This window comes from Poecile atricapillus, chromosome Z, assembly GCF_030490865.1.
Source record: "Poecile atricapillus isolate bPoeAtr1 chromosome Z, bPoeAtr1.hap1, whole genome shotgun sequence".
NCBI classification, from domain to species: domain Eukaryota; kingdom Metazoa; phylum Chordata; class Aves; order Passeriformes; family Paridae; genus Poecile; species Poecile atricapillus.
Window position 1 is genome coordinate 23,484,926 of NC_081289.1, and position 15,665 is coordinate 23,500,590.

Consider the following 15,665-nt stretch of genomic DNA (forward strand, 5'->3'; position numbering starts at 1 on the left):
TTACAAATATGATAACAAGAAGCACCAGAAATACTCCACAGAAATCTTTGCTGCAACTCATAATTGGGGCCAGCTGGCTGCTATCACATCAGCACTGTAGATTTCCAGCACTTGGATTTATTTATGGGATTAAAGTAGATCTTGAGCAGACTGCATAGGAGAAGTCAGAATAATGTCATGGAAGTTTTATGGTTTTGTTTCTTCCCCCGTGCAGCATAAGAGCCCCTTTGGGATGCACAGGTTAGCTTTTTGTTATGAGTCCCAAATAATAAGAGCTGTGTAAAAGCCTGAATACCTGAGTAAGTGCTATTTAAACACGTGAACAGCTCAGCCTAAGGTCTGGCTGGGTTACAGCAAGGTGTCAAGCAATGAAGAACTCCAACCTGCTTTCTAAGGCAGAGCAGAGAGCCAGAGACATGACCTACCATCAAAAGACAGAAAATGAAATTACTTTTCCCTACTGTAAAAGGACAGAAAAAGGGCAACAGAGGAAATCTTAACACTGCTGAAATCAGTTGGAGAACTCAAAATTCAAGCCATTTTCACCTCACAGGCATGCAGAGATGCCAAGGCAGTGCCAGGGTGGGCAGTACAGCCACGGTGGGGATGCAGGGCCAAAGAGGGAGGTCAGTGCTGGTGTCAGGAGAGCTGTGGCAGAGCGGTGACAGACGTGTGACACCCACATGAATGCTAGCGAGGCATTGCCTCACAAAGCTGGTTCCCAGCTTTCTGCACTCTTTCCTTGGAGCAACACAGTCTGCAGACAGTGCTTCTGGCCTGGATATCCCCTTACAGCTGCTCACAAGCTAGGACAAGGAGCATATGGAGATCTGATTCTGTTCCCTTGAGCCTGCTGAGGGTAGCAGATTTGAGGATTATTGTCTCTCTAGATTAAGACTGCCCAGGATGGTCATCATTGTTTGGTTTGAATTCCTCTGCACACTTGATCCTCATCTTTCTGCTGACTTCCCAACATCCAGCCCAGGTGCTCTGTTTCAATAAGATCTTGGGGGAACAGTTGAAAGTTGAACCAGAACTTTGGGCTTTGGGATGTATTTGCAGGTCCCTTATTGGAGAATCGTGTTTGCAAAGTTACAGAATATTCTTCAAGCCGCTCTTTCCTTTTTCTCCTTGTCCCATTCCAAAGTCAACATGTGGACCTGAGCAGCCTTTGGTGTTCTCTCTGTGTAGAGATTCCCATTGTGTGATTTAGATGGGACTGCAGAGGGTTAAAACAACCAAGCAATCTTCTCATTCTGACTTTTTTGTCAGTACTTTCATGCTAACTGAAGAAGGGGCAGAGAAAAAAATATAATGAAACAGTAAAGAAGCAAGCTCTGATTCTGTATCACTCAGCAGTTTTTGACTATTTTTTCCATGCCTTTTGTTTTTTTTTTAGCTTCTCTCTGCTGCTAAATTTTTCCAGCTTGAAGCTTTACAACGACACTGTGAGATCATTTGTGCAAAAAGCATTAATACAGAAAACTGCGTGGATATTTATAATCATGCCAAGGTAAAAATAACTGCATATGCTTGTATGTTGTGTGTCCGCCATCATCCTTGTAGGTCAGTTTTATAAAAAATATGTGTATCTCATTTGTTGCATGTTTAAGATTCGTCATTCATTTACTGGGACTGACTGATTAATAGGTTCCTGGTATAGTGACAATCAAAAATTAGGTAGTCTAAGTCCAAGGTGGCAGCTTCTCAGCCCCTTCCCTGAGCTGTTCAAACTCAATTTGAGTGTACCACTGTGCAGGAGATCTATCCCTTATTCATGGCAACACAAACTGCTGAGCTGATTCTACAGGAATCACTAAGTGAAGTAGGCATCTCTGCTTTCACCTTCCAAGATGCATTTTCCCATTTCCATTACCTGTTTCTTCCTGCCTGAAGCCCAGTGGGGTGATACACTCAATGCCAGTGACACCTTGTCAATATATAAAAATGCCACGTTGTGGAAGTGCAATGGCTCAGAGCCCTGCAAGGATGGTAATGAGAATTTTATGTCTTGGAGAGTTTCTTATTGGAATCAAATTATATACTTAGCTTGTGAGGTTGCCTAAGTCATTAGACACAAAAGCGTGACATTTCTTGTCCTAGAAAACCTATTTACACGCATTGGTGGAGGTGGTTACCACATTGATTAGTTTCAGTTTTTTCCCTCCTCATGTGTAGTAGTTAGATTTTCACTTGGAAGATGGAAATGACGCACAAATGTAAGTGCAGTGAAATATTCTTCAAGGATTTCTTTAAGAGAGTTTTTCTCTAACTTGCATGGTCTATACAAAAGATAAACTGATACATTGAGACATGGAGGTTTGATTGAACAGAGCAGATTGCTCCAAACCCCTGCAAATCTGACCTCTATTCCCATCATCAGGTATTTCCTACAGAGAATAGTAATGTTAGGTCTTCATGTACAGATAACTTGCAATCAATGTTTGAAATAGCACAAAGGTCCACCTATAAAAATAAGCAATGAGGTATATCTGCAGGTCCATTTAATGTAAGAGGAAAAAAATTACAGTGCAGGAATCATTTGAAAAATACTTGATTTGTCTTCTAGCTCATGTGTGAACTTCTCTATTTGTATTGCTGTCAGTGAAAATAATAATTTTGCTTTAAAATCATGTTTTCTTTGAATTGTGAAATGGGGCTGTTATTTACATCCTGATTGAAGAAAATTCTTACATGCTGGGACTTAACAAACCCAGTGGCTAAATCCAGCTCCTGGTTTGCCTGTAAGAGCCCCAGCCTGCAAGGTATTTGTGCCTGCACCTCCCAGTGGAAGCAGTGGGAATTAGGTAGTTGGGTGGGTTTTACAGCCAGAGTCGTGTTGGCACTGCTGTGGGTAGGGCATTGCAGCAACAGCCAACCTGGCTGTGCCTGAATCTTTGACTTCTGGAATTAGCTGGGTTGGAAGGGACCCTTAAATATCATCTAGTTAGAACCAAGGTCAGGGACACTGTTCTTGACCCTGGTGCTTTGCAAGCTCATCTGCACCTGCAGGACCTCCCCTGCCTTTCCAGAGGGGGATGTGTGAGCACATTGGCCCAGAGACATGTGGAGCACAGCCTTTGTCATCAGGATTGAGAGAAAGCTACAGTTTGGTGGATGGTCCCTTGCAGGGCCAGGAGTTGGACTCTGATCCTTGTGAGTCCTTTCCAACTCAGTGCATTCTATGATTCTGTAATGTGGATTTGGTCATATTTACAAATAAAAGGTGACTAGGGAGTACTGAGATAATTAATATCTCTATGGGCTTTCCATTTTTAAAATTGTAGTCATAGAATTGCAGAATACCAGCTTGAAAGGGACTTCAAGGATCATTTGGTCCAACCTTTCTTTGCAAAAATGCAGTCAAGACAAGATGGCCCAGCACCCTGCCCAGCTGAATCTTAAAGTGTCCAATTCTGGGAAATCCACCTCTGCTGACTTTTTTCAATGGCTGATTATTTCCGTTTCTCCTCAAAGCATGAAGTTCTGCATGACAGCTTTCTGCAGTCATATGCCCCATCCTTGCTAAGGACAACATTCTTGAAACATGGTCTGTAATGTTTTCCCAAACCTGTAGTTTTAGGGTGTAACTTCTAGCATGAAATCATGGGTCTGGTAAGCTCTGTGGTAAAACTCCCATCAATTTCCAAGGGAGAAAAGCGCCAGCCTGTGGAATTTGGTTTCCCTAACACCCAGGGTCTTTTAACATGGAATTACTATGAGAATCATCAGCATAAAATACTGTTTTATTAACTCCTTCCTCTCCACACATTCATAACTGTAAGTAAGCACATTCTAGACTGTGTCTGTCTAAAGGGCTTAGCTTGTGTATTTGTTTGTGTGCAGTTCTTATGCACTGTATTTGCAGCCTGAGTTCTATCCGAATAGTTATCTTTCTCTAATTTCACTTCTTGTAGTTCCTCGGCGTCACAGAACTATCTGCCTATTGTGAAGGCTACTTTCTAAAAAATATGATGGTCCTCATTGAAAACGAAGCTTTCAAGCAGTTGTTGTATGACAAGAATGGAGAAACATCTGGTCAGAATGTACTAGAGGACTTACAGAGGACGTTGGCCACAAGGATTCAGTCAATTCATTTGTCTTCTTCAAAGGGCTCCGTTGTGTAAAGCCGAGGAAGATGGTAACCCTCTAATCAAGGACCCTGCAAGTTAAGTCTGCTGTTGCAGTTGCTTAAATGACTACAAAAAAAGAAAATGTAAAAAATTCTACGTCGCATCCAAATAGTTCTGTTTCGGCCAAAGGTGCTGCACTGGGGCTGCATCCCCACCTGGATGAGAGAATACAGAAAACAAAGTTCCTCCCTGGTTTTGAGCAAGCTGGGTACCAGAGTATCTGGTGAATTGCTCTTGTACTCACATTCTGAACACGAGCCTGTTTGGTGAGCTTGATGCCAACAAAAGCCAGAAGTCACATCAGTGAACAGCAGAAGTCCCTGCCTGAAGGGTAGTGCTGGGGAACACCTGAATTTACCAATTAATCATTTAAGTCAGATTTGTTCCCGTGTTACACAGTTAAGAACTATATCTATCCCAGAGTCCATTATCTCATGCATTTAAGAAATGTAAGAACTGTTATTGCTATCCAGCAAAGATCAGCTGTATTAGAGAGTGGGTAAAACTGTTGAGGAAATATACTGGCAGATTTTTAGGGGTGGGAACTTTTTAAACTGTTCATAAAAAATAATGGGGTGGCCTTGTTGTTTAAAACCTATTTCTTAAGCTTAAAATTTCATTTTCAACAGAGTTGTGTTTGAGAATCTATGTAACATGTTTTGGTTTTTTAAATGGTAAAATGTACATTGCGTAAACACACATATGATCAAGTTTTGCTTGTATTCTTTCCTAGGGTGGTATAATCTTGCCTGAGAGGCTATGGTTACACCAAAGAGGCACATTACCCAGACTGTCTCTAATACAGTAGTTGGGGGGGCAGGAGAACTGCATGCTACTCGTGATTTGGGGTTGAAATCAATGACAGACTCAACAAACATGCGTTTGCATGGTAACTGTACCTGTGAAATGTTGTGCTTCGTTTCGCCAAGACAAATGCAATGTTACTTCTTGTCAAACTTCATTTGTGAAATCAGCTTATTTTTTTATCTGGTGCGATTGGCTGCGATACGATACCCCTGGAGCTCCTTCTCGAGGTGCTGATTTCCATTTGTTGCAGTGGAGAGATAATAACAGATCTTCACTTTAGTGATGTGTGGATATTTTGCTACTAGCCAGAGATTGTGTCTGAGTTAGACTTTTTAAAATCATAATTAAATATGTACTATAGAATGATTTGTCACTGTATCCTGAGAATGTATAGGTAATCTACAAATGTGGGGCTGGGGTGGGGTGGGGTGGGGGGGTGTGATTTAAATGTTAAAGCTTTGTTTATTTTGCAGCATATTATTAGCAAGACAAATCTGCTACGTGCCACAGCATTCTGGATGCCCTCTCTCTGAAAAACACAGTAAGAAAGTAGGCAAAGATGTTGCCTTCTCCATGGCAAAGTGACATTAATATATTTATTTTCTAGCGTGACATTCTAGGAAATTTAGAAGTTTGCATGTTAACCTCTTTTGTTGAAGCATCTACATCAGGTGTCCTTCCCACTTCCAGCTTTTCATGTGCTCAGAGAACACAGTTTTGGCTTTAGCTATCAACAGAGTAGGAAGCTGTTTTATTTACACATTGAGGTGTGTAAATCCTCCTTTGTGCTTGGTCTTCTAAAGTGTCTACAGTTTCTGCAACAAATGACAAAATGTCTGAACTGCCACTGATGTTGCAGAGACACAGCATGTCAGTCAATTAGATCTTGTTTTCTGCATAGTAGGTATTCACACAAGATGTTGTCTGGAACTTTAAAGTAATGGCTATTCCTCTGTGAATGTTATGATCATAGAGAAGCAAGACCATAGTTAATACAAGAGCAACACACAGGGGTGCTTGTTGTTGCTTGGTGTGCCTTCACATCTGTGGAAACATCCTTCTATGACAAAAGTTACTAGCTAAGAGCAGGCCTCACCCTGCAGCCTCATGGTTTAAAAGAGCTAAGTTTTCAAACAATAATCAGTAAATTAAATGGGAGGGAAACACTGGTAGCTCCATGCTAGTCCTTCTTCTGAGTATCTGTGATAAGGTTCACTAGGTTTCTTCCAGCAGTAAAGGGCTTAATAGGGCCTTTGGTGGCTGTACATGGGGTGGTCACTGTGTTTGGGCACCCTGAGCTGTTACAGGAAGGGACTGCAGCTCAGGACTTACACAGGAAAAACTTTTGCCCTTGGAAATGCTGGTAATCCAAACATCACAGATGTATAGCTGAAGGAAACCTTAAGAATAAAGTCGTAGCTTTCAATTCTTTTTTGACCAGTGGTCCCCAGGACTTTTGCCAGCAGAAAAGCCAGCCTGTGTAAACCTTTAGCAAACCTTTTCATTAGCAAACCTTTGTGGATCCACAAACCAGAGTTTGGAAATGGTGATTTTAGTCTGCCTCTTCTGATGTGAGGCTGGGTGAGGTCCAGCTGAACCATGCCAGACAATGTGCAGCTTGCAGGCTCTTCAAAAACAGTCACAGGGATCCATGATCTTCACTACTCTCATAATCAGAAGGTTTTCCTGAGACTTCAGAATTTCTTCATTGCAAATCAAGCCACTTTTCCTTCAAGTCCTGGTTGACAGGAAAAACAAATGATCTTACAAGATCTTTTTAGAAAGTTATTCTGTGTGTGAAAGGAATTATCCTCCTTGCATCACTAGTATAGTCTGTTCTAGTTCCTTTGTTAGTGTTTTCTAGGATTTTTGCTGTCATTTCCCTCATGGCTTCCCGTTTTCCCCAAATTTCTATACTTTGCAGGAGTTTTATACATGAACAAGCAAAGCAGAGAGACTGTTGCTGTTGTTGTTATTGCTTTTTTATGTAAAGCATATCAGAAGATATATCCCCAGATATTTTCTACAAGAACATCCCATGGCTGACTTTGATCTAGTCTGTCTTAAAATTCCTGAGGGATTCATTGTTTCCTTCCCTGGAGTTCCATCTTTATTTGTGCATTTATTTACTACACCTTTCAAAGTATAACACTTTCCATTTCTCTTTATTAAATTTGTTCTGCTCTAATCAGGGCAATTTCCCCACTTCATCAACATCAATTGCAATTCTGATCGTGTCTTCTAGCCTGTTTCATAATCTCCAGCCTTTATTATATATGTGGCTTCATGCATGGATTCTTCATTCCATCTGGGGCTGGGGGGAAGGGCTCTTGTCAAATTAATCTAAAAAGCAATGTGAGTTTCAGTGGGTGCCCATGAATACCATCCCTATCAGATAAGGCTCTTTCCAACAGAGCATTTTATTAGCATTTTTTTTGAGACATGGTGTTATCATCTTAGAAAATAAAGAGCTTTCTCTTCCTTTACTCTTTGCATAGTTGCAATAATTTACAAATTTTGAGGCCAAATATTGCCACCAATCTTGGTAAAATGGAAAAAAAGTACAACATCCTTAGAAAAACTTAGGATTTTCTTTTTTAATCATAATTTTCCAGCCTGTAATGAGTGAATGTGCCTTTCCATCTGTCATTTTTATACTAATCCACTGCTGTAATATTTGAGGACTTGCAGACATCCTGTCCCTGCCTCATGGCAAATCTTTCCTTATATCCCTACATGGTCCTCCCTTAGTTTCCAGAATTTCCTCCCATTCCCACTTCGCTTCACGTGCTGCCAGTTTCCACACTTCCCAGTTTTTTTACTCTAGAGCCCTACTGGATTCCTTCCCAAGCCCAGAAGTGGTATCTGTGTTGTCTTGAATAGTTGATTTTCCAATAAGTGGTTAAAGAGTTGAGAAGAGAAAAGGATGGGGAATGTAGGAGGGCAAAGGTTTTGGACATCACAGGGGAAGGCTGGCATTCTTTTCATTATAAATTTCAGCACTGTCTACTTGTTTCTCTGATTTTCCCCTGATCTATTCCTTAGGCCTGCTGTCCTCTAAACACAGCTGGAGGCCAGATGCTCTCTGTTCTGGAACAGGGCCAGCTTTTTAATGGCTAAGACTGTTTTTTTCCCCAGCTAAAATTTCTGTCTGCTTGGTTTCAGCTCCGGAGCAGATTTGTGCAAATGTCTATTAAAGACAGAGGAAACATCTTTCGAGAGGTGTGAAGGTTTAGTAGCCAGGCTCCTATTGGCACTAATGAGAGCTGCTTGCTGAATCCTCCACATGCTGCTTTGGACACTGAGCCTTTTTCCACTGAATGTCCACTGGCTTCATACCAAACGTTGCACAAGTCCTGGATGGGCTGTGGTGTGTGATGTGCTGGGGGCTTTTGTAAATTCTAGTTTTGTTTCAAAGCATAGCAACGTGTGCTGCTCTTTAAAGGTTAGAAAGAAAAAGGGAAGTGGTCAGTTTGCACTGAAATAAACTGCTCTGAGGTGGTGCAGTGGTAAAAAGGAAAGGGCATTTCTTCTTCCCAGCTGTACCTGCCTAAAATCCGAGGAGGGTTCTGTTACAGTGTGGAATGCCACCAGGTCTGTGGGACTGTGCAGGACCCTGTTTAAGTAGGGTTTTCTAAAGCTAACACATTCACATACTCAAGGCAAGGATTAGGCCATCCTAGAAAAAAGCAGCCATTCCTAGTGCTCCTGTCTATGGGTAAAATCCTGGGAGAAGCTGGGAACCTACAGAACTGGCTGAAGTCTGTTGTACATATTCATGGTCCCTCAGGAGGTGGCTCTGTCTTAAAAATACTGCTGAAAAATGATGACCTGAAACCTGCATTCACTACAGTTGCCTCTGAAGCCACTGGGTTTTGGGTCTTTTGTTGTTGTTGTTTTTTGTTTTATTTTGTTTGTTTGTTTGTTTTATTTTGGTTTTGGGTGTGTCTTTTTTTTTTTTTTTGGTGAATGAGAGTTACCTAAAGCCAAAGACTGTTAGTTTGTTTGACAAAGTGTCTTTCATGTGAGTCTCTGCACGTGCTTTGAAGAAATGAAGGGCCTGATGTTGCTTCCCATCCTTTGGCACAGAGATGTTAAGATTTCTAAGAACTAAAAAAGCTGCCTAGGATTTGTCTTAAAATTCAACAAACTAGTTTTCAGGAAGTTAGCCTTGAAATAGCCCTCAGATAATATCTGAAACCCCATAGATGAGAACATTACTAATTTTACATGTCAACCTACAAGCAAACAAACCTGCAGCACTCCCATACATTTATAGCAAAATTATTATGTTATTTTTTTAACTTGTTATTTATTTTGAGGTAAGGCCTGTTATCTTCAGTGGGTGAGAACAGAGGCTGCCCACTCTGACCAGATTATCACGTCTCGGTACAATTGCCCCTGACCTGCTATTTGTAGCTGGCCTTCAAGTGCAGAAAACAGCAAAGCCAAGTCTTCAGCTGTGGCTCAATGCTCCGTGACTTCAGTCAGAGCACTGCTGAGAATATTATGCATGTGGTGCCCAAAGCAGAAAGAAAATCTGGAAACCTGCAGAAAGACTAATGGGAATTTGTCAGCTGCCCTCAGTGAACCTTTGAGCTGGGGAAGCAAACCCAGTGGGGGTAGGAGGAGGGCATTCCATTTCTTTTTGTTTCCATTAAGCTGTCATTCATTCAACTCTGTCCAAGCTTCCTGCATGGAACAGCCATGAATGGTCTAGAGTGTGTTTATCTTGGATGCCTGCACAGGACTTAAAATGTAGTATCTCACCACCTCAAAGTCAAGAGTCTCATTAGACAATGGGTTTTGTGCTTTACTTGGACTCCTTGTCGCTAAAACACCCAGGAGACATGGCAGCAACTTAGAAGAGAGGTGGTGTCAGCTGGATAGGTTAAATTCTACAAACACATCGTGCTTTGCATGTTTTTAGTTGGCTAAATCTGTCCACTTGATTGTACCAGAGGAGCAACTTCGTTTGTTTTTCCTTTGGAGAAGCATTTTTCACCTTTCTCTGGGCTGACAGTTTTGTTCTTTCATCCTGGGGAGGTGGTGACACGGTGTTAATGGGTGTGCTTAGTTTAGGCACAGGTTTCTGTCTGTGCTGGATGGCACACTAATGAAGAGGTCTTAGGGAAGAGGATTAGGTACAAGAATTTTAATGTGTAACCTCAGATCTTTGCCTCTGATTCCAGAGCTATAGTGTTCAGTGTTGCCTAATTCATTTGCTCCCCAAAAGTTTCCATGAATCCAAAGGGGGTGTAAGAGGAGGAAGAGGAGAAGCAGCCCCATCTCCCATCACTTTCTTGGCATTCCCAACCAGCCCAGTTGGCTCCAGTCTCTTCAGTGCTCACACAGAGGGTTTGCTTGGTCCCATGCTCAGATATGGCATGGAGTTGAAGCAATTGGTGGCACTTTCTTGTCCTTACAAATATCTCCACTTCTGCTGTTTAATTTTGGTCTTTCTACTCCCCATCATCTCCGCTGCTGTGGTATCATTAAAACTTCCATTATTTGGCTTTGCCCAGCACAGTGAGAGGCAATCTTGTTTCTTACTGCCTTCTTAAAGCAAACAAAGACAGGGAAAAAGCCTTGCTGAAATACCCAGTTGAAAATAAGTTACGGTTTACAATATGCCACAAAAGGAAAGGGAGATGCTCAGAAACAAAAAAAATAGAGACTGTCACTTCAGGAAAACCCAGTGTGTTAGGAGGTCATTTTAATTAATTAAGGTCAAAACCTTATTCTGGCAGGGATGGATGAACATGTTTCAAAACATCTGGACTTGTTAAAGCTACAGGTTCAAGGGAGCCCAGCCTTACCCTTTCTCCTTCCCAGCAGTGGATAAATTGAATATCCTGTTGCTTACTGCGTGAGAGGCTTTCAGATGAGCCTTTCCGAAGTCAGGTTCTCTCTGTTCTGCGTAGCTTTTGAAGAGCTCACAGCACATCTGCAGCCTGGGATTTGCCTCTCAGCACTGTCTAAACCTCCCTGTGGCCCAGTGCTGGTTGTGCCTTACTGGGGCAGAAAGGAAGGAGCACATGAGGCCTCTGGAGCCTCATCAGAGTGAAAGCTGCTTCCCCAGCATGCAAGCAGTCTCCTGGTCAAATACTCTGCTTAACCCTGTCAGTTCAATACCTTGGGAACTGATTTTTGCCTTGCAGTTATTAAGCCAATGACTAATTGTGCCATTTGGGGATGCAGTAGAATGCAGTCTCTACTTCAGTTGTGAGTTATGTTTATCCACTGAAGAATACATGGACTATAGGAATGTATCTCAGAGCTTTTTGACCTCATGTTCTTGGCTAAATTCCAATTAGTACTAGAAAAACTTGACCTATTTAAGTCCCATCAGTGCATTTTGACCAGTAGGTTGCTTCCCGTCCCTGTTTCTCTGGAGTCTTGCAGCTGTTGTGCAGCCATATGTGCTGTGCCAGTGGGGAACAGAGGTGCCTGAGCATTATGCAGACACCAAATAAATAAATCCCACTCTCTGCAGTGCAGGACATGCCTCCTACTGATCTCTTCAGCATTATGGGGAAGGCTGAATAATAGATCTCTGCTCTTTTCAGCCCCAAGTTAGGATCAGTGCTCTTCTTCCCCATTCTCTCTTGGCTCTGCCATCTACCACAGAGAGGATGGAAAATTAAAACCCACAGGAAATACCACATTCTCTCAGCCTCCCCTCCCCACCCCCAGTGACAGGTGGGCTTCTAGAGAGTCCTTCAGTGCCACTCCTCTGAAAGCTTCTTGTAATGCTATTTGTACATTAGTTGTCCTCAGAGTGGGCTTTTCATTAGGTTAAAGTCTGGAAAGCATCTTAAGTCATTCAGGGCAGAAGTGAGATTGTAAAATATTGAATTCCAATCATCCATGCTGAGAACTTCTGTTTGTTTCTGGCTGTTGTGTTGGTTGGCTGATTTTGGGGGGATCTGGGTTTTTTGGTTTTTTGAGGGTTTTTTTGTTTTATTTTGTTTTGTTTTTTCTTGTTTTATTTTTGTTTGGTTTGGTTACTTTTTCATTGGGAAGAAAAGATGAAGTGTGTGCAATACTTTGGGTTTTGTGTCTATAGTTATCATTGTGTGTATGTTCAAGAGAGAGATGGACAGTAAATAGATCTACAGCATATGTTATGAGGCGTGAAATCATGCTTGTAATGAGATTTCTTGTTAATGGCAGTCAGCCTTCCTTGACGTTAAGCATTAATGCAATATCCATTAGTGCAGCTAAACCTTCCTCTGCTCCACTTTCCCAAATGGGTTTCACTTTGTCCCTAGTTTAGCATTTATAAATATTTGATACAGGGTTCAAGAAGTAATTTACATGTTAAAAACACATGAATGCTCTATGAAAAAATACAAGTTAGGATTCTACTATAACATCATTCACAAACCAAAACATGAAAGTGTGATGAAATTTGCCTCATTAAAATGGCTGGAAGCCTTTTCATTGATTTCTCTAGTCTGTGGATTAGGTCTGTTTTCCATCTCTTTCATACTGTGTGTCACCTTTGAAGTCTTTGCAGGCTAAATGCATCTCTGTAATCAGAAAGCACAGTCACAGTCTTTAAATGGAGGGTGATCCACTTCTGAAGGGCTGAGTTTGTGTCTTTATCATTGAAAGCAACACCAAAATTAGGAAATCCCAGTGTGAGCATCCTGAAAGGACAGAAGAGCTAGCACTGTCTGTGGGACAGCTCTTTGCTTTCTTTCTCCCTCTTCACAACCATTCCCACCTGTCCCTGAGATGTCTTGGAACTGAAATCTAGGAAAGAAAAGTGAAAACAAGAGGAAAGGATGTGCCAGAAATAAGATGTGCTGAACCATTGTGCTGATCTTGATTTTTTGCAGATTTTAGGCAGACTCCTAATTAGTGTAATACAAACCCAGGAATGGTTACGATTGTTTTGTATTTGTTATGGTTGTTATGAATTTGGGTTTGGGTGTTTTTTCTAGCAAAGTGGTTTTGTTTGCTGCCATCTTTTGTTGGGGTTTTATGTGAAGGTTTCATTTCACTTTTTATTGAGAAGGAAATGAAAGATCACATAACCCAATAGCCATCATCAACAAGTACAGAGATCCTGTCTTGCATCCCACAGATGGGGCTTAAATACTGGTTTGTGGCTTCACAGGCATGTTTGAGGTCATCTATAATTAACAATGCAGGTGAAACTTTGTTCCCCTTTGCTTACCCATTTATGGTGGATAAAAACAAAATAACAGAGTCAGAGTACGGACAATAGGATGGCAGATGTTTTTCAATAGAGAAAGATTATAGCTAAGAAATACAAGTGTTTCTGGAATCAAATATTTTTTCTCAAAAGGACAGATAGACATCTGCAGCTTATTCAAATATGTCATTCTCTTGAGTGTGTTAGATGCTTTTGAAAATTGCCTGTTTTGTGCTGTTAATGATCCAGCACAAGCCCTTCCACTGGACAGACTAACTGAGGGCACTCAGAACCAAGGTAGAAGGGAATGTATGAAAAATAGAGGAGCTCAGCCATAATTTGAGGTGGCAGCTTTGTTTGCTTTTTTCCACTGTGTCCACGACTTGAACATTATTTTAAAGGGTGTGTTTGTATTTAATTTCTTTTGAATCCTTTTTTTAATTGCTGCAGCACTCCCACAGTATCTTCTCCAAGTGCACCTTAGGTCATCTTAAACCCCATTTAATGTCTGTCTGATGCTGATCCTTTTAAAATCTCCAGTGAGATTGCGATTCATTTGTCACTGCTAGATGTCATTTTGTTAAGGCTGTATAAAGGCACTGCAGCATGTGAAACCAGCAAGTTGATTTTTTATTATTGCATTACTCTGAAAAAGAAAAAAAAAACCTAATGAGATCTTTGTTTCTACTGTGAAATGCTCCCCTTAGCTTGAGAGGACACGTGCAAAGCCTCTGCTGTGAATGCCTCAATATAATCAGGTTACAAAATGGAGGAGAATGGTATTACAGAAAAATTTTTGAGGAGCATAACTCCAGTGGAGCAGAACATGCACTTGCTAAAGACTGCTCTCTTCCTCTGTATCTCTCCTGAAGTCAGTGGGAATATTTAATGGGAGTTACTGCAAGGCTGTATGGTTTTTTAATGCACTAGCAGATGTAATTTCCCATCCAGTCATCTGCACAGTTGTGGTTGGTACACCATAAAGGCTGAAGGCCAAATCCTGCTGTCATTGCACACAGCCCCTCTGCTTCAGCAGGGATCATACACATGTACTTATGTTACTTGAGGTTTTTGCTGAAGAGAAATGGGAGAGGGCAGACCTTCCTTCTGCTCCTTGATCACAGGCTTTGCATTCCCAACGACTTTTATTAGAAGCATCATATATTTACGTGCTGCAGAATGAGGCCTGCGTGGGATGGGAAAGATTTTTATGAATTTAGACCTGCCTAAGAAAACAACCGTTCTAATTTTAGACAAATTGCATTCCATATCCATCTGTTTAGTGCATCAGTCTGATGTTAACTGTTTAGTAAATTGCATTTGGGCTTATTTTGTATGTCTTTTGAGGGCATCGCCTGTCATCAGCCAGTGTAAAGTAGCACCAAGGACTTCCAGACATACCCATATGGCCAAACTGTGCCAGCTTCACACACCGCAGTCCCATCAAAAGTGAGGGAAGCTGGACTGGGCACATGAAGTGCAACCCCCTTGACATCCAGTTACATGTCCTGCCTCATTTCCTAGAGATGGATGACATCCTGGAAAAAAACAAAACACATGGTGCCACTTCATCTAAAATGTATTGAAATCAAGGAAATTATATTAGACATGGCTGTAGTCTATCAAGTCCAGCCCTGTGCATAGGCAGAACTCCAAGGGAAAGTAACAGGAGTTTCCATTATGGAGTTTGCAGAAGGAAGCCTACATAATGAACTTGACAAAATGTCAACTTCGTGTAAACTCTCCTGGTGGGTCTGTATAAAGGTTTTTTAAGAAATCTTCATTGGAACACACCAGAGAATAATAAACTTGCACCTTGATAGAATAGCTTTATTTGTATATACTCTGTGTAAATTTTAAACCAGAGGATACATGTCATTCCTTGTACATATCTGACTAGAATGGTGGCAGTGCTGTGCACTGCTGTTTAGGGGATCCAGCTTCTCAGTCCTGGATTTCCAGCTGTAAAGGCTGCAGGAGACTGCTTGGGACCAGCTAAAACATTGGATGGATAGATGCTCACCACTCACTGCTTAGAAACGCAGGAGCAGGATTTGGAACAGATGTTGGCTATGGAGAAGATTGCTTGCCTCTACTCCTGGCTAAAGGACAAGTGCCTCCTTTGCTATCATCTCCAACAGAAGTGATTTATGGTCAGAGCATGGGAACCTTCAGAGCCCTGTTTGGTCTTTCAAAGGGGTCTGAGATTCAGGTGTCACATGGGAAGGTCTGTGAAGAAGCAGTGTGTACATACATCTACCTACCTGTCTGTTACCTAATATCCCACTGTTTCTGTATTGAATGGTCTCAGTAACCTGTAAACAAGTGATTGCTCCTGTTGTGCTACTGCTTTGAAATTCTTTGCATGCACTCTGGCATATAATTCTTTAAGAAAAGAAAATATACATATTATATATACATATATATATATTGTAGCTTGCAAAATATTCATGTTGAAGAGCCATGTTTTGTGCAAATTGTACATTTATGTTGTGAGCAATATCGCAATACGAACTTTTATTAGTTGTCAATAGTAGATTTTTCACGTTATTTTTGAG

The 15,665-nt window shown here is 41.3% G+C and overlaps 1 protein-coding gene across 2 annotated transcripts in view; it reads left to right on the forward strand.

The window, feature by feature from the left end:
* Positions 1-4,511, forward strand: part of LOC131573763 (ankyrin repeat and BTB/POZ domain-containing protein 3) — a 164,648-nt gene extending 160,137 nt beyond the window's left edge. For both annotated transcript variants that reach the window (XM_058827993.1, XM_058827994.1), the window contains 2 exons: positions 1,400-1,513; positions 3,918-4,511. In XM_058827993.1, the coding sequence (XP_058683976.1) occupies positions 1,400-1,513; positions 3,918-4,127 (324 nt within the window). In that variant the 3' untranslated portion in view covers positions 4,128-4,511. The remainder of the gene's footprint in view (positions 1-1,399; positions 1,514-3,917) is intronic.
* The last annotated feature ends 11,154 nt before the right edge of the window (positions 4,512-15,665 follow it).